The 18,116-nt window shown below is 43.2% G+C and overlaps 1 protein-coding gene across 2 annotated transcripts in view; it reads right to left on the minus strand.

Moving 5' to 3' along the window:
• Positions 1-18,116, minus strand: part of ELP2 (elongator acetyltransferase complex subunit 2) — a 117,679-nt gene that overhangs the window by 20,740 nt on the left and 78,823 nt on the right. For both annotated transcript variants that reach the window (XR_013345239.1, XM_077810843.1), the window contains exons 14-16: positions 17,019-17,088; positions 6,116-6,211; positions 5,903-5,960 (exon numbers count right to left, since the gene is read on the minus strand). Coding sequence is in view for 1 of the 2 variants with exons in the window: in XM_077810843.1 (XP_077666969.1) it covers positions 5,903-5,960; positions 6,116-6,211; positions 17,019-17,088 (224 nt within the window). In the remaining variant the exon portion in view is untranslated. The remainder of the gene's footprint in view (positions 1-5,902; positions 5,961-6,115; positions 6,212-17,018; positions 17,089-18,116) is intronic.

Here is an 18,116-nt window from a genome sequence, read left to right on the forward strand (position 1 = left end):
TTTGTTTTAAAGCAAGTGTCTAATTGTCATGGTAGCAAATAAAATCCTGTAAATTTGAACCGAGTGTAACACTGAATCATAGAAGATTAGGGTTGGAAGAGACCTCAGGAGGTCATCTAGTCCCACCCCCTGCTCAAAACAGGACCAACCCCAACTAAATCATCCCAGCCAGAGCTTTGTCAAGCTGGGCCTTAAAAACTAAGGATGGAAATTCCACCACCTCCCTAGGTAACCCATTCCAGTGTTTCGCCATCCTCGTAGTGAAATAGTTTTTCCTAATATCCAACCTAAACCTCCCCCACTGCAAATTGAGACTATTGCTCCTTGTTCTGTGATCTGCCACCACTGAAAACAGCCTAGCTCCATCCTCTTTGGAACCCCCCTTCAGGTAGTTGAAGGCTGCTATCAAATCCCCCCTCACTCTTCTCTTCTCCAGACTAAATAAGCAAAGTTCCCTCAGCCTCTCCACGTAAGTCATGTGTCCTAGCCCCCTGATCATTTTCGTTGCCCTCCACTGGACTCTCTCCAATTTGTCCACAACCCTTCTGTGTGTGTGTGTGTGTGTGTGTGTGTGTGTGTGTGTGTGTGTGTGTGTGTGGAGGGGGGGGGGGGACACGACACCAAAACTGGACGCAGTACTCCAGATGTGGCCTCACCAGTGCTGAATAGAGGGGAATAATCATGTCCCTCGATCTACTGGCAATGCTCCTACTAATGCAGCCCAATATGCCATTAGCCTTCTTGGCATCAAGAGCACATTATTGACTCATATCCAGCTTCTCGTCCACTGTAATCCCCAGGTCTTTTTCTGCAGAACTGCCACTTAGCCAGTCAGTCTCCAGCCTGTAGAAATAAGAACTAAACTAGATACTATATCCAGGAAAAATGGTTGATTGAAAAACTTATTAAAATTCCAGGGTATATTGCCTTTAGGCAAAATTCAAAACTAGGTACAGGAGGAGGTGTTTGTACTTTCATTAGGGAAAGATTAAACTACATAGGAATAAGTCTTGAATATAATGCTGTTGAGATACCAGTGCAGAAGAGAAATATTTCTTTAAGGATTTATAATATTTATAACCTGCGTGGGGAAATTAGAAAGCTCAGAATCACAAGAAACAGTGAAGAATGCTAAAAGACCATGTATTACTTGAGGTGATCTAAATAGTCATAATAAGTTATGGGAAGTAGGACAACTGATCGTAATGGCACAGGCCTAGAAAGATTTAATAGACAAAAACTATCTACAGGTTTTAACTGATGGCACCCCAACTAGATTTAATGCACCAGATGGTAGGTTTTCTTACTTAGACCTGTGAATAACAACATCAGTTATTGCAAGCAAATGCAACTGGGAAATAGATATGGAAGGAGAAATGGGGAATGATCATTTCCCTTTACTTTTCAAGGACAAAGTAAGGCTGAAGATAATGGAAAATTACCTACCTAGAATTTTCAGAAAGCTAACTGGGAGCTATTCACAAGTAAAAATATACTGAATTTGTGAATGATCACTGTGTGAGTGATGACACAAAGAATTTCAATGACAACGTAATAAAGAGGATAATAGCAGCAGCTACTGTAGCCATACCTAAGATGTTAAAATACCCCAAAACTAAAAACTCACTTCCATGGTGGAATGAGGAGTGTGAAATGTCAGTTAAAGAATAAAGCTTATAAGAAAGCAAAAATTTACAATGAATAGTGAAGATTTAATGAAGTATAAAAGAAGTAAGGCAATGCCACAAAGCACTGTAACAAAATCAAAGAAAGTTGGAGGAAGTATTGTGAAAGGTTAAATAAAGATATCAAAGCATCAGAAATATATCAGAAAATCAGAATGAATGAATGGAATTCAGAATAAGAGAAGTTATATCCCAAGTTTTATTGGAACTGACAACATAGTTAGAAGTTCTTATAATGAGAAAGCAGAAGTTTTAGAAGAGACTTTGAAGAGTGAGTAATGATGAAAATCGAAGTGCAGTTTGCCACCAGATTAAAAGAATTCATTGAAGATCTATAATGTAGTTGGGGAAATCATGATGCTACTATATTGAATAAAAGTTTTTATAATATGCAGGCACTACAGAAAGCTATTGATATAAGCAAAACTATGTACCTAGGCAAAGATAAAATAAGCAATATACCAACTGCAGGGAGAGAAAGTCTACAGTCAGTATCCCAGGCACTAAATGGTATACATATCTCGAAGGCACAGGACTGGAGCAAGCATCTGTGGCTGACACAACACAAGGTCTAGGAATTATTTGTTGGACTTGTTTGTTGAACTCTGTAACCGCGAAAGGGGTAGGGGCTAACTGGTGACCTGGCCAGAGGGCCAAGTTACCAGAAGAAAGAGTATCGCAGAGCAAGCAATGAGCAGGCACCCAATGCAGTGAGATTTATATTCCCCAACCAAGATGTAAGACGACGCACTAGTGGTGAGTGGGCAACCCTCTTATAGTTGGCCTTAGTTTGTGGAAAGAGCTTGGAAGTGTAAAGATTACCCAGACCTTATTTTTCCACAATTTGATTCCTGCTTGGTGTAAAGAAAAAACCTCTCCCAAACCTCACTGTATGAGGAGGAAAAAAACAGTGGACTATATTCACAGCTCACTGAATTAAAGGAAGAATAAGGAGCTACATTTTCAAACAGAATATGCACACAACTCATTTTGCCCTGGCATTGCGTAATAAGCAAAACTTTTGTGCACAGGTAAAATTGTGCGACTTTCGAAGTTTGCAGTAATCACTCTGATGAAATTAGTTCACGTACTGCTGAAGTAAGCAATCAAGAACTTTCAAATATGATATAGGATATCCATTTCTGAAAACATTTTGGTGTCAATCGCAACAGTGCTCCAGGGTGCAATGATTCAAACACACAGTATTTACACAAACCTGCTGCATACTAATTCTATATTGCGATTTTCCAAAAAGATTAGTGTAAATTTTAAATTATATCATCTCTCAGAATTTGTCACATACTTTACATGGCAGTTAGGTTATGCAAACACTTCAGGTGATTTTTTTATAGAAATATTATCTAATCAATTAAATATTTATGAAAATTCAACGTTATTTTTTTCAAATTCTGCTGATGGAGTTAAAGCTTGAATATTTAGCACAGAAATGAAGATGCCAAGCAAGCTATTTTTAGCAAACCAGTTCCTAACACGGTTTTCTAGCTGCTACGGCCACATGCAATCTACATTATGTGATTTCATGTTGCTTTTAAGATTAATGCTGTGCAATAAAATTGAAACCCAAGAATACTTTACATCCCACTGCCTATTTATCAAAAAAGATTCTCTTAAAAAAAGATGGAAATCAATTAGATTAAATAAGCCACCCACAACCCCACCCCTAAAATGTAATATAATTATGATTTTAAGTAATGTGGATCAAAAAATGTCAAGGTTGCATTACTGCATAAGAATCCAAAATAGTGGATATACTGAAATGCAGCTAGACTTCTCCCCCACACTTTTAGCTGGTTCTCCCTGAGGCAGGGGAGAATAAATTGTTAATCTTGAACTTTAACTTTTTAAAATAAGAAAAAATATGAATACTTTCATCTTGGACACAGAAAGGCGGTAGATCAATACAAAGAGAATCCCAAGGACATTTTGATGTGAATTATGGGCCATTCGTAGGATGGGCAAGAGAGCGTGGGAAGACCATGGCATGATGATGGGATTCCCCCCTCTGTTGGAGACTATCAATCACTTTGAAAAAGAATCCTGTGTAGGTCTATTCTATAGTAAATTAGTCACTAGAGCTTGAAGCATAGTCTATGAGCTGAAGTCACTACCACCAGGAAAAATGACCTTCCTTGTATCAGATTGTGACCCTCAGAGCATCCCAGTGCCAGAAGATAAAAGGCTCCCTAGTATCCAGCAGTGAGTTTCAGCTGACCTGACCAGCCCAGTATATCCCAACTCATTGCTGTCATAATCTGTATCTATAAGGTGTAATGTAAGGTATCATATACAAACTGGTAACACAATGTTCCTGAACATCACTGTGCGGTGAACACATACAGGGTATGTACAAAGAATTATGTGCTGGAATTACGCTCTTAAAATGTGTTCAGCCAGCAATGCGTAAGCTCAGTCTGCCCTAGACAAAGGTATGTGTATTTGTTTGCCTGATCAGCCGGGTTCTCAAGCAGAGACAATGAAGGTATATTTGCATACAAGATAAACAAAGCTATCAGCTAACAATCGGGAGGAGAAGGCAGCATGAAAGAGAGACTTTGTCTGGGCTTACTTTTCAAAGAATACATTTCAAAAGTTTACTGGACCACAAAAAGGAGGGAAGAGAACCCCTGTTTTATCCTTCACCTGAGGTGACAAAGAAACTAAACACTTTGAACTCTCTGAAGGGTCCAAGTTAAAAAACTGGTCAGCCATCCTGGAAGAAAGACTGGAAAGAAAAATGCCTTTGAATCAAAGACTAGTTTATTGAATTTTGGTCTTAGACGTATATTTTTATTTTTGTTTCTTTGTAAAGATTTCTATCCTTATTCCTCATATTTGGTTTCACTTACTTATGTCCTTTTGTTAATAAACTTGTTTTACTTTTAACATAAACCAACTTAGTGCTATGATTGAAGTAGAGGATGTCTCTCTTTATAGGATCAGCAGGCTTGGTAAATTTTGTGGATGCTACAGTAAGAGGAGCTGAGCACTGTAGAGAAAGATATCTCTGGGGAACTCAGGAACTGGGCTTCACTGATTGTTACCTGCTGGACAAGATTTGGACTGGCAGAGCATCTTGAAGAGTTTTCTGGTAAGGCAGACATGCTGATGTGTCAGTTTAGCAGCAAAGCTCCTACTTGCTGAGGCTAAGAGGGTAAAGTGGCTCACAGTTCTGGGAATCCCTGCTGACTGTCACACAGATGCATACAGATCTATTTATCTGAAACAACTGCTTGATTCCAGTTTCCTTACAAACTGGACTGAGTTTGGTGGTGTTCTTGTTCAGACTTGCTCTATGACAAGGTTTACTCTGATCAGAATGAAGCCCGATAGAGTGTTATGGTCCCACTGGATTCACCCATTCTCCCAGGATTGGGTTTTTAAGCCAGTGAAACCTTTTTCAGTCATTTTATGACATTTCAACACACCATTAATACCAAGAACACATATTTTTGGCATTTAGGAACAACAAATTCCAATATATGCTGTATTTATTTTTTTATTTATTATGTGTATTACTTTTACCCAAATGGTTTATATTAGTTAGCATGACTATATTATGTGAAAACACTTCTCAGGATTTATGTTTATTGCAAATGCTGTGTTCTCTGTTTCCATATAATCCTGTTGAAAAAAGCTTCAATGGGTCAGAAAGATCTGTGTTTGCATAAGTGCATTTATGGCTGAGAATATAGTACAGCTTCAGAACACTGCTTTTGGCTATCATTATAGGCTGCTGATATAAGCCCTTTAGTCTTAATGTGTCTTAATATCAGTGTTTTAATAGGATGCAGGTCACAGGGGGCTTTTTAATAAGAGGGTTCAAAAGTGCTAAGCCCTACATGAAGCTGACAAGGAGCTATACTTGACTGCTATGCTACAGACATACCACCTTGAGAGACATGGAAATAGCTTATTGAAAAGTATATCAGTTCCTATCTATCCAGTGCAAACTTGTATACTGACCCAGATTAAAAAAAGTTTCTTACAACCTACATACTGAACATGCACAACATTAAAACAACTAGCAAAAGAATGAATAAGAGCACTGGGTATTAAGAACATAACATATTACTGCAATGGATGCCTTATAAACATGTATTATCAGACTGTGTACAAGACTACATGAATCAGTTACAACAAGAGCTTCTAAGACATTTTGTAACATTTTTATATTTATATAAAACAAAATAACTTACAGCTTTTGAATTTCAGGCCATAATGTATTCTGCAACAAATGATCTTCTGTGGGAGGTTCTACAAGACATATGCATACATTTTATTCAAATTTAGTATAGTGTTTTTCTTTATCAGTTTATCTCTCTGTCCCAAAGGGTAACACTCAAAAAACCTCATTCTAGTAATGAAAGCAACTACTAATTCATATAAAATACCATTTTTATGTTGCATACCTGTAAGGATGAAGGGTTGAAAGTAAATCTGATTATACTGATTCGAAACACTATTAAACTTTTCTTCCTCATCAGCTGGTTGAGCTGCCATATCTCCTGTTCAAAATAAATATTTAATTCAGCCACAGAGAAAATACTTGACATGAAAATTTGGTTACATATAAGTAAAGAGATCCTATTAGTTTTACCACAGAAATTATCTAGATGAGATGTGTCTATTTCAGTAATATCCTACTATGCAAATTAGGAATTACTTATTTAAGATAAATTCAAGTATCTAATGTACATCTAGGAAAGCAGGGGGAAAAAGCCTTTGTCAGACAAATATATAGTATGAAATGGAAAACTTCTTACTTGATTATTTTCTTTCTGGGACTGACCTCTCCCTGGATTGGAGGCATTTGGTCTGTCTCTCTCTTACAGAGACTCTAAGAGAGTTCAGACTCATCCACAAACCTCCAGGAGTTGGCCATGTGCTTCTCCCCGTGCACTAGAGGAGTATTTTCAAAGATGTGTGGAAACACTACAGCCAAGATTTTAAAAACAGGTGCCTAAAGTTAGCCTTGTAAATCTATATTTAAGCACCTAAATAAGGGGTTAATTTTCAAAGGTGAGAACTCTGCACTTCCCATGAACTTAAATGTGAGCTGCTGGCTGCTCAGCACTTAAATACAGTAGGTGCCTAAAGTTAAAGTAAATTAGTAAATTAAAATTCAACTGTTAATCTGACCCTAAAGAGGCCACTGAAAAGTTACCAAAAGAATTTATCAGGTGGGGCAGACTCAGGGAGAGGTCAGTCTCAGAAAGGATGCTATCAAGTAATAAATTTTCAATTCTGGAAGATGACTTCTCCAGAAAAGATATCTGGCATACAGAAAGCACTAAGAAAAAATATAAGCAAGGAGGAAAAATGAGGTAGAACAGAAAAGAAAATATGTCAGTGGACAGAACACTTGTTCTACCTAGTGCAAATAGAAATTGGCTGCTCTCAGGCCCAGACATCTAAGGTAGAAGGGAATATATAAAGATCTTTTCCTGAACTGGTAAGTTCCACAAATATATACAGTGTATATTTTAACTGTTTTTAAAGTCACATCAATCATGTGCTCCACTCGCTTTCATTTGCTGAGCCTTTGGGGTATGGGGGGGAAAAAAAGAGTTAATCTTGGTTAGGAGTTATTTTGACCTAAAAGTTAAAAACAGTTACCTACCTTTCATAACTGCTGCTCTTCGAGATGTGTTGCTCATGTCCATTCCAAGTTGGTATGTGCGCGCCACATGCACAATCGTCGGAAGGTTTTTCCCTAGCGGTACCCACTGGGTCGGCTGTGGAGCCCCTTGGAGTGGAGTCTTCATGGCCGTGTATATAGGTCCCTGCCAACCCACCACCCCTTCAGTTCCTTCTTGCTGGATCCTCTGACAGAGAGGAGGCAGGTGGGTCTTGGAATGGACATAAGCAACACATCTTGCAGAACAACAGTTACGAAAGGCAGGTAACCATTTTTTCTTCTTTGAGTGATTGCTCGTGCTGATTCCAAGTAGGTGACTCCCAAGCAGTCCCCTGGAGGAGGGGCTGGACTTCACCGAGTTGCAGACTGAAGCACTCTCTACCAAATGCGGCATTGTCTCTAGCCTGCCGCATGATGGCATAGTGCAACATAAAGGTATGAACAGATAACCAGGTCACCGCCCTGCAGATGCCCTCAATGGAGGCCTGCGCCAGGAGCACTGCAGATGAAGCTTGGGACCATAGGCCTTGAGTTCTGAGGTTCCCCAGGTGCGCTCCCCACCCTAGCACTGACGCATCTGTGACAAGCGACAGCGACTGCTGTGGTTTGGAAAAAGGTACTCCCACAAAGACTGTCTGTGGATCGAGCCACCACCAGACGGACTTGAGAGCCCGAGGAGAAAGCATGACCAGAATGTCCAAGTGATCCCAATTTGGTCTGTACGCTTGTGCCAGCCATGCCTGGAGGGGATGGAGGCACAGCCTTCCATACTGCACCACATAAGTGTATGCTGCCATATACCCGAGTAATTTTTGGCAGTTTCTGGCTGTCATGGCGGGGAACCAGTGGAGAGCTCCTATGATGGCGTTCATGGCTAGAAAACGAGACTTGGGCAGGAACACCCTGGCCTGGGTGTCCAGGAGGGCCCCGATGAATTCTATTCTTGGAGTGGGAGCCAGAGTTGACTTCACCATGTTAAGGATGAGACCAAGACTGAGGAACGTCGTCTGTACCAGGTTCACGTGTTCCTCCACCTGGGCTCGGGACCGGCCCTGGATGAGCCAGTCATCTAGGTATTGGAAGACTTGCACCTGACACTTTCAAAGGAAGGCCGCCATGACTGCCATATACTTGGAGAATGCCCGAGGCACCGCCGATAGGACCGTGAACTGATAATTATGTACTGTGAACCGCAAACCACAGAAACCAACTGTGGAAAGGGATTATAGAGATGTGGAAGTATGCATCCTTCAAGTCGAGGGCAGCATACCAGTCCCCCAGATCCAGAAAGGAAATAGAAGAGGCCAGGGAGACCATACGGAACTTCAATTTCTTCACGAATTTGTTGAGGTTTTGCAGATCTAAAAAGGGCCTGAGCCTGCCTTTGGCCTTGGGGATTAAGTAGTAAGGGAAGTAGAATCCCCTGCCCCTGAACTCCAGAGGAACCTCCTCTACCGCCCCCAGCTGTAGGAACGTTTGCACCTCCTACACTAGAATTTGCTTGTGAGAAGGGTCCCTCAAGAGGGATTGGGGGGGATAGGGGGGAAGGGAACAGAATTAGAGAGAATACCCAACTCTACCAACAGCCTGAGGTTATTTGAGCCCAGGCATGGTAAAAATGGGATAGACGGTTCACAAAGGGAGGGGAAGGATCTGGATATCAAACTGGTGCTCCATCCTCAGGCGCACCTTCAAAAGTTTGGCTTTCAGCCCTAGGGCTACTTAGCTGAGCCCAGCCCGTGGCTGGAGGAGGACTGAGATGTGCGCCTCCTATTATTTCTGCCCAGCTTCCTACTGCACTCCTGTCTAGGAGGGGCAGGGCAAAATTGTTGGGTGGCCTGGGGCTTAAATGCATTTCTTTGCAGGTGTGTGCAGCCCCAAAGACTTGAGGGTCGCCTGCAAGTCCTTAAGGCTATGCAGCCTTGAGTCTGTCTGTTCGGCAACAAGGCCGGAGTACTCGAAGGGAGGGTCCTGAATTATGTTCTGGACCTCATGTGGGAGCCATGAGACCTGTAGCCAAGAGCTGCGTCTCATAGCTATGGCAGGGCACATAGTGAAGTGGCTGAGTCAGCTGAACCCAGGGCGGCCTGAAGAGAGGGAGCACACATACCTACTTGGAATGGACATGAGCAACACATCTCAAAGAGCAACAGTTATGAAAGGTAGGTAACTGTTTTTAATTTTTAGGTCAAAATAACTCCTAACCAAGATTAACTCTTTTTCCCCCCCCATACCCCAAAGGCTCAGCAAATGAAAGCGAGTGGAGCACATGATTGATGTGACTTTAAAAACAGTTAAAATATACACTGTATATATTTGTGGAATATATTTCAGGAAAAGATCTTTATATATTCCCTTCTACCTTAGATGTCCTTGCAACCACCTTTCCCTCCTCCAGAATCACTCCAAACTCTGAGCGGGAGTCAGCTGGGAGCAATTCCTGGAATTTGGCCAGAGAGCTCTAGGAATTATAAGCATAGGGGCTCAGGACCACTTGCTGATTCCCTGTGCAAAGCTGGCGCTCCCCCAGTGGAGTAAACTTTCTGACTGAAGAGGTCCAGCTTCTTAGCGTCCTTGGATTTGGAGGTGGGTGAAGAGGTGCTCGTACCCCTTAGAAGGCACCAAGTATTTGCACTCTACTCCCTTGGCTATCAGCAGGATAGAGGCGGGCATGTGCCACAGTGCCTAGGTAGCATTCTGTATGGTTTTGATGAGGGGCAGAGCCACCCTTGAGGGGCCAGAATATCCACCATGGGATCGGTATTCTCAGAGACCTCCTTTGCCTGCAAGTTCAGCTTCTGGGCCACCCTTCTGAGCAGGTCTTGATAGGCCCTGGTGTCCATAGCGAGCAGAGTGGTGAAGGTGCCTGCTACTGCCTCATCCAGGGAGGACGAGGATGATGCCCTCGGAGGCATGGGGTCCTCTTGCCCCTCCGGCTCGCGGAGGTCCCCTACGCCACTTGAGAGGTGCAGGAAATGGCAGTAGCACCCGGTGCCACGGCTGCTTCGGTGCCGGTGCTGACGTCCTCATCAGCCTGGGGTTGTGCATCCCTACCCCAGAGAGGCTCCTGGGCTACAGACATGGCCGATGGAGGGATTCATGCCGTCACCACCACCGACAGGGACCTGGAACCCAGACTCTGGACTTGGCGGTAGGCCCATGGTGTCCAGAAAGGCCACTGTGTTGGTCCCAGCCACAGACGAGACCAGGCACCAGCTGCCCTTTGTCTTGCCTAGGGCAGTGTGCAGAGCAGTGCCGACTCCACCTAGAAGCATAGGAATTAGTCTCCGAGAAGTCCGAATCTGACCAGGGCAGTGCAGATCGAGACGGTGCCGGGGATCGGTGCCACATCATAATGGGCTTGCCCCTATGCGGGATCAGTGTCAGTGTCGAATGACGTTGCTCGTGCTGGAGCCTGAGCCAGCGCCAGTGCATCTGCTGGTGGAGCAGGGAACCATGCCATCATGGCAATCAACTCTTTGGCTACCTCAAATGTGTCTGGTGTGGAGGGAGCATCCAAGTCCTCCTCCAAATCTTCCCGCACCGGGGAGTCCACTGTGGCCAGACTCAACAGACCTCCCTGAGAGGCCGGAGTAGACGGCACCGGTCTAGACGGCCCCAAGACTGGGTGTCCCAACGTGGGACATACCCCACTGGTGCCTGCCTGCTCTGCTGCGTGAGCAGGGGAGTGCCCTGTCAGCTCTCTTTTTCTTGTGCCACACCAGCGACTGCAAGCAGTGCCTCGTACTACAGCTGGTCCTCAGTGCTGGGGAATGGTGGTGCCGTGGTGCACCGAAGCACTTAGCCAGATGCTACTGGGAGCGGTTGGGGTTGAAGAGCTGACTCCATTAGTAAGAGCTTTAAGTGAAAGTCCTGCTCCTTCTTAGTTCTGGGCTTAAAACCCCTGCAGATTTTACACCTGTAGGACTGGTGTCCTTCTCTGAGACACTTTAGATATGAATCGTGTGGGTCTCCCTTTGGCATGGGCTTCAGGCAGGACCTGCACGGCTTGAAGCCCTGAGACTGGGCATGCCCCGGTCCCCAGGGGGGGTGGGAAGAACCTCCAACTAAAAGTTAACTAACTATAACTTTCAAATTATTTACAGGGAGAAAAGGAGAGTCCACTAGGGAATCGCTTGCTAACGCAAGAGAGGAGCTGCTCCAATGACCGTCACTGGCAGTAAGAAGGAATTGAAGAGGCAGCGGGTCGGCAGGACCTATATACACGGCCATGAAGGCACCACTCCAGGAAGCTCCACAGCCAACCCAACGGTACCACTAAGGAAAACCCCTGTGATGATTGGGCATGCAGCGCACACACACCTACTTGGAATCGACATAAGCAATCACATGAAGAATTACTTTGCCCTCATGTCTTACAAGATCAGAAATTTTAGAGAAAACTCTTGATGAGGTGATTGTGACCAGGAAACAAGTCTTAAGAGCAGATTCCAACTAGGAAAAACAGGCCTAACTGTGATCTATCAGAGTTGGATAAGCCTGTAGTGGATAAATGATGTTTAACACAGGTGTGAGATGTGATGACAGGAGGTATTAGGCCCAATTCGAGGCTGTTTTATGAGAAACAGGGTTGGTTGGTTTGGCTGGAAGTCTCCTGGAGGCTACTGAAGCCAATCCGGGAGATTTTAGTCCTGTGTCACAGCAGGGCTAAGGCAGGTTCCCTACCTGCCCTGGCTCCACGCCACTCCTGGAAGCAGCAACATGTCTGGCAGCGGCTCCTAGGCAGAGGTGCAGCCAGGGGGTCTGCCCCTGCCCCGACTCCACAGCTCCCATTGACTGGGAATGGGGAACCACGGCCAATGGGAGCTGCGGGGATGGTGCCTGCAGGCAGGGGCAGAGCGGAGAGCGGCCTGGTTGCCCCAGAGCATAGGGGCCGATGCCAGACACGTTGCTGCTTCCGGGAGCTGCCTGAGGTAAGCACCGCCCAGCCGGAACCTGCACCCCGAGCCCCTTCCTGCATCCCAACCCCCTGTCCCAGCCCCCTCCCACACCCAAACTTCCTCCCAGAGCTCTCATTCTGCACCCAAACACCCTCCCAGAGCCCACACACTGAACCTCCTCCTACACCCCAACCCTCTACCCCAGTCCCCTCCTGCACCCAAACTCCCTCCCAGAGTTCACATTCCCTCCTGCACCCCAACGCCCTGCCACAGGCTTAGCCTGGAGCCACCTCCCAGACTCCAAACCCCTCAACCCCACGCCCCAGCCCAGAGCCCACACCCCCTCCCGCACCCCAACCCCCTGCCCCAGCCCGGTGAAAGTGAGTGAGGGTGAGGGAGAGTGAGTGGGTCGGGGCCTCAGAGAAGGGGCGGCGCAGGGGTGGGACCTTGGGCCAGAGCAAGGGTGTTTGGGTTTGTGCGATTAGACAGTTGGTAACTCTAATGAGAAATCCAGAACAGCTGGAATGCCTAGATTCTTTGGACTGATATTTTTACATTGACATCCCTAGACGAATTTTGTCCGAACTCTTGTGTAGGCTGAGAGATTAGACGGCCAGTGTGAGGCTAACAGTTTTACTGTAAAGTACAACCCTATCTGATTTAATCAGTGCTGCTCAATAGCCTAGCTGTAAGATTCAGTTAACCTGGATTGGTATGTAGGAGCAGCCTCTGTGAGAGAGATCTCTAGCCCACTGGAGAGAGATAACAAAAGCCTCTGATAGCTCCACTAGGTCACGGTATTATAGCAGTCTTGACCAACTTGGAGCGAAAAGAATGACCACTTCCTTTCTAAGTCTTTTTAGCCCCACTTCCTTTGGGAGATGTCTAGACCTTTGTTAGGTAGAGAATCTACAGATCCCTGATCTGCTTCCCTGATGAAGGGCTTCACCTTAGTGTTTTGAATGAAGGGAATTTGATACACTTGGGGGTGGCCTAACTTGGATATCAGCTGGAAAATTTCTTGGTTCAGGAATCATTCTATATTTTATACACTGATAGCTTCAACATATAGTTTTTTGGTTTTGTTTTTCAGTGCTTGGAGTGATTGGAAAACGCAAATAAGTTTCTGCAATGATCCAACGTTAAGAGGTCTTTTACAGAAACTGTGGCTCTGGAGGAAACTAAAATGTCTGTCCTGCATTTCATGTTTTCCAACCTGAAAATTTTGTGGCCAGGCACCAACTCTGGCTTAAGCTTTGGACAATGGATAATAACTAGGGCTGTCAAGCAATTAAAAAAATTAATCATGCAATTAATCACACTGTCAACCAATAATAGAATACCATTTATTTAAATATTTTTGGATATTTTCTACATTTTCAATATATTGATTTCAATTACAACACAGAATACAAAGCATAAAGTGCTCACTTTATTTTTATTACAAATATTTGCACTGTAAAAAACAAAAGAAATAGTATATTTCAATTTGCCTAATACACGTACTGTAGTGCAATCTATTTATAATGAAAGTTGAACTTACAAAGGTAGACTTATGTACAAAAAATAACTGCATTCAAAAATCAAACAACGTAAAACTTTAGAATCTCCAAGTCCATTCAGTCCTACTTCAGCCAATCACTCAGACAAACAAGTTTGGTTACAATTTGCAGGAGATAATGCTGCTCACGTCTTGTTTACAATGTCACCTGAAAGCAAGAAGAGGCGTTCACTTGGCACTGTTGTAGCTGGCATCGCAAGATATTTATGTGCCAAATGTGCTAAAGATTCGTATGTCCCTTCATGCTTTAGCCACCATTCCAGAATACAAGCATCCATGCTGATGACGGGTTCTGCTCGATAACGATCCAAAGCAGAGCGAACTGACGCATGTTCATTTTCATCATCTGAGTCAGATGCCACCAGCAGAAGGTTGATTTTCTTTTTTGGTGGTTTGGGTTCTGTAGTTTCTACATTGATCGGAGTGTTGCTCTTTTAAGACATCTGAAAGGATTCTCAACACCTTGTCCCTCTCAGATTTTGGAACGCACTTCAGATTCTTAAAACTTGGGTGGAGTGCTGTATCTATCCTTAGAAATCTCACATTGGTACCTTCTTTGCGTTTTGTCAAATCTGCTGTGAAAGTGTTTTTAAAACAAACGTGCTGGGTCATCATCCGAGACTACTATAACATGAAATATATGGCAGAATGCAGGTAAAAGAGAACAGGAGCATACAATTCTCCCCCAAGGAGTTCAGTCACAAATTTAATTAACGCATTATTTTTTTAACGAGCATTATCAGCATGGAAGCATGTCCTCTGGAATGGTTGCCGAAGCATGAAGGGGCATATGAATGTTTAGTACATCTGGCACATAAACAACTTGCAACGCCAGCTACAAAAGTGCCATGCAAATGCCTGTTCTCACTTCCAGGTGACATTGTAAATAAGCAGCAGTCAGCAGTATCTCCCATAAATGTAAACAAACTTGTTTGTCTTAGCAATTGGCTGAACAAGAAGTAAGACTGAGTAGACTTGTAAGCTTTAAATTTTACATTGTTTTGTTTTTGAGTGCAGTTATGTAACAACAATAAAAATCTACATTTGTAAGTTACACTTTCAAGATAAAGAGATTGCACTATAGTACTTGTATGAGGTGAACTGAAAAATACTATCTTTTGTTTATCATTTTTACAGTGCAAATATTTGTAATAAAAATAATAATGTAAAGTGAGCACTGTACACTTTATATTCTGTGTTGTAATTGAAATTAATATATTTTAAAATGTAGAAAAACATCCAAAAATATTTAATAAATTTCAATTGGTTACTGTTTAACAAAGCGATTAATCACGATTAATTTTTTTAATCGCAGTTAATTTGTTTTTATTTAATTGCATGAGTTAACTGCAATTAATCGACAGCCCTAATAATAACTGGAATCAAATCTTGTGTATTTCAAATTTCTTAGGCGGAATCTTTTCAGAGAGAAACTTGATTAAGATAGTGGCTAACAACATAGGTAAGCTAAAGCAGTCCTAGGATTTTGCTGGATTGTGAAGTGAATGCAAGTCCTCTTATGAGGGCAGAAGCTCCTGTTGTTCCTGTCCACAACAAAAGTACCACTCGAGGGATGACTCCTTTCAGTCAGGGATAAGACCCAGCCTGGAACATCAGAAAGCAGCACAGATCAGGAAAGGTTCAAAGCCCTACCTGCAGTTCAAACAGCTGGTAGGACTACAACTCGGCCTGCTCCAATAAGCAATATGGGGGAGGCAGAAATGGCAGGATCTCTCATTCTCAAACACTTGGTTCCAATTAACCTAAGGCAGGTGAGTATAGGAGAGTGCAGCACGGATCCTATCTGGAACTTTTACCCTCTTCATCCCTTTTCCAAACTCAGGAGACAAGGACCATTCTGAAAAAGATCTCACACCTCAGAACTATGGCCAATAGAATCTGTCCCCTCAAGACTTGATTATAGCTCTACTCTATATTCTCCATAGTAAGGAAAGGATCAGGAGGCATCTAGGCCTTTCTAGACCTAAAAAGAGACAGAGTATTTGGTTTGAGGGGAGAAAGAGGATGGCCAAGTCCATGAACTACCTCAAGAGTTTGCAGGAAGATAGGCAGAAAAGGTCTCAGACTGCATGAGAGGCCAGGGTCCAGAATGAAGTACCTCCTCTTTATTTTTATTTTAACAATGATCTGTTTAAGGAGCTCATCACCATATTATCAGTGTGCCTTACAAATGTCACTCGCTATTCCTGACAATTCCCCCTTAGGAAAGAAAGTATGATTATCTTGGTTTATTACACATGGGGAGCTGGGCCACCAATATATTAAGTGGCCTGCAAAAAGGTCACACAGGAAGTCTGTACCACACGCAGGAATAGAATAGTCTTCTTAAGACGCAATTCGTGCTTTAGCCCCAAGGCCAGTTCCATCTCCTGCTTGCCAGAATACTGAACACACTCCTACCAGACTCAAATTTGGCCCCAAAGTTCCACATTTTCATAACACCCAGACTAAGCTTCTGCAATTCTCTGTGTCTACAAATGAAGCCCCATGCCATGAGAAAGATCCAGCTTGTTAAAAAAAAAATCCCACAAACTCTGCAACACGAGTCACTAGACACACACCACGCTGTTATGTTACCCTCTGCAGTGGCTCTCCATTAAGCACAGACTGCAGATATAGGTCTCAGTCCTGATTTTCAAAGCCCTTCATGGAATTGGTCCTAGTCACTTGAGACTCCCTCCACAATTATAACAATTATTTACTGCAATAATGAACTAGCTGGTCATAGAGGGAGATTAGTGACTGCAGAAGATAAACATTCCTAGGAGCTGTATCAGGACTACAGACCTCACTTGCCAGATGAAATAAGAATGGCCACTAATCCCACCATATTCACAGCTAAATGCAAACCCCATCTCTTTGCCCAAGCATTCCCATATCAGCACCTTCATTCTCATACATCAGTATTAAAAATTCCTAAGCCTGTCTTTGATGGCAGGGAAAGGAGAGATTATTGTTGTCATTTTTACATTCGGGAGGACACTCAAATAGGCTGGGCACCAATAAAGAAGCCTACACATAGATAGATAAATGCTCAGCACCTAACAATAGTTCCAGGTGATCTTAAACGTTAATCAGTTGTATGGTAGCAGACTTAGTCAAATCATCGAACATACACTTTTAAGACAAGTAATGGTGTAAATTTACAATCAATTCTGGAGTGCCTTCACCACTATCCACAATAGTCTTACCCTGAAAGACAGCTTTATTGGACAAACCCAAAGCAGGTACAGTCGCACCTTCTGGAAGGTCAACAGCATCCTGGGTAAAAAATAGTAAACATATTTTCATGCAGAAGTTAGTATACTTTATGGGTACTTTAAAATCAAGGGCCAGATGTCACTAGAGGGAAGTAAAGATGTGTCACATTGTAGAAGAAGCCTCTGAATCATCCAGAATTCTTCAGGGAAGTGTACGCTTGAGCAGTTGCACTGCCAGGCTTTGAAAGCCATGCCGTGCTTCAGCCCCTCCTCTGAAACTACATATGGTGAACTTTGCTCAGTTCTCTAGATTTGATGTGAAGCATGCATCTTTAATCATTTTAGTACAGGTATTCTGAGGTAACATCACTTATTCAATTAGAGAGAGAGAGAGAGAGAGAGAGCGAGCAAGCGAGCGAGCAAGCGCGCTTTTATAAAGTGAATACTTAACTCAAAGAATACAGTTTCCAAGAAGACAAGACATGGGAACTAGGTGTTTTGAGGTCTGGGTACAAGGAACGATTTTTCGGGGGAGAAAGGAGGTGAGAGTATATATCTGGGATTTTCAAGACGACTTTGGGTGCCTAAGGGGCAGCTTTGCTTTGGGCACATGGCAGGATAGGGAGAGAAAAGGTCCTGTTAGCTAAGTGGCAGTTTGCATCAGCTATATTTCAAAGGAAGGGAAGTCCTGGGAGAAAGCCAAAGCTAGGAGTGGGAAGTCAGGTTGGAGGACTTTTCGGGGGGGTGGGAGGACAGGGACATGAGAGATCAGTACCTGCTGGTGCGTATATTCATACTCAGCACCTCTGTGCAAATTCACTGAGACAAAAGTATTTTCCAGGATTGGGTTAACAGATTTGGTGGAAACACCTTACCTGATAAACAATATTTAATTATATCATAAAACTACATCAGAAACCCAGAATACAAATAACAGTCTCTAAGGTTTAAAGTTTTTTCAGGAAAAAGTATGAATTTAAAGCAATACAATTGTTCTGGGTATAACCCCAGGTGGACACTTATTTTGGTATAAAAGTGCCTTATGTCACAAGGATGGGGTTTAAGCTAAATCAAAAAAGCCAGTTTTAT

The sequence above is a fragment of the Eretmochelys imbricata genome, chromosome 2, assembly GCF_965152235.1.
Source record: "Eretmochelys imbricata isolate rEreImb1 chromosome 2, rEreImb1.hap1, whole genome shotgun sequence".
Lineage (NCBI taxonomy): Eukaryota > Metazoa > Chordata > Testudines > Cheloniidae > Eretmochelys > Eretmochelys imbricata.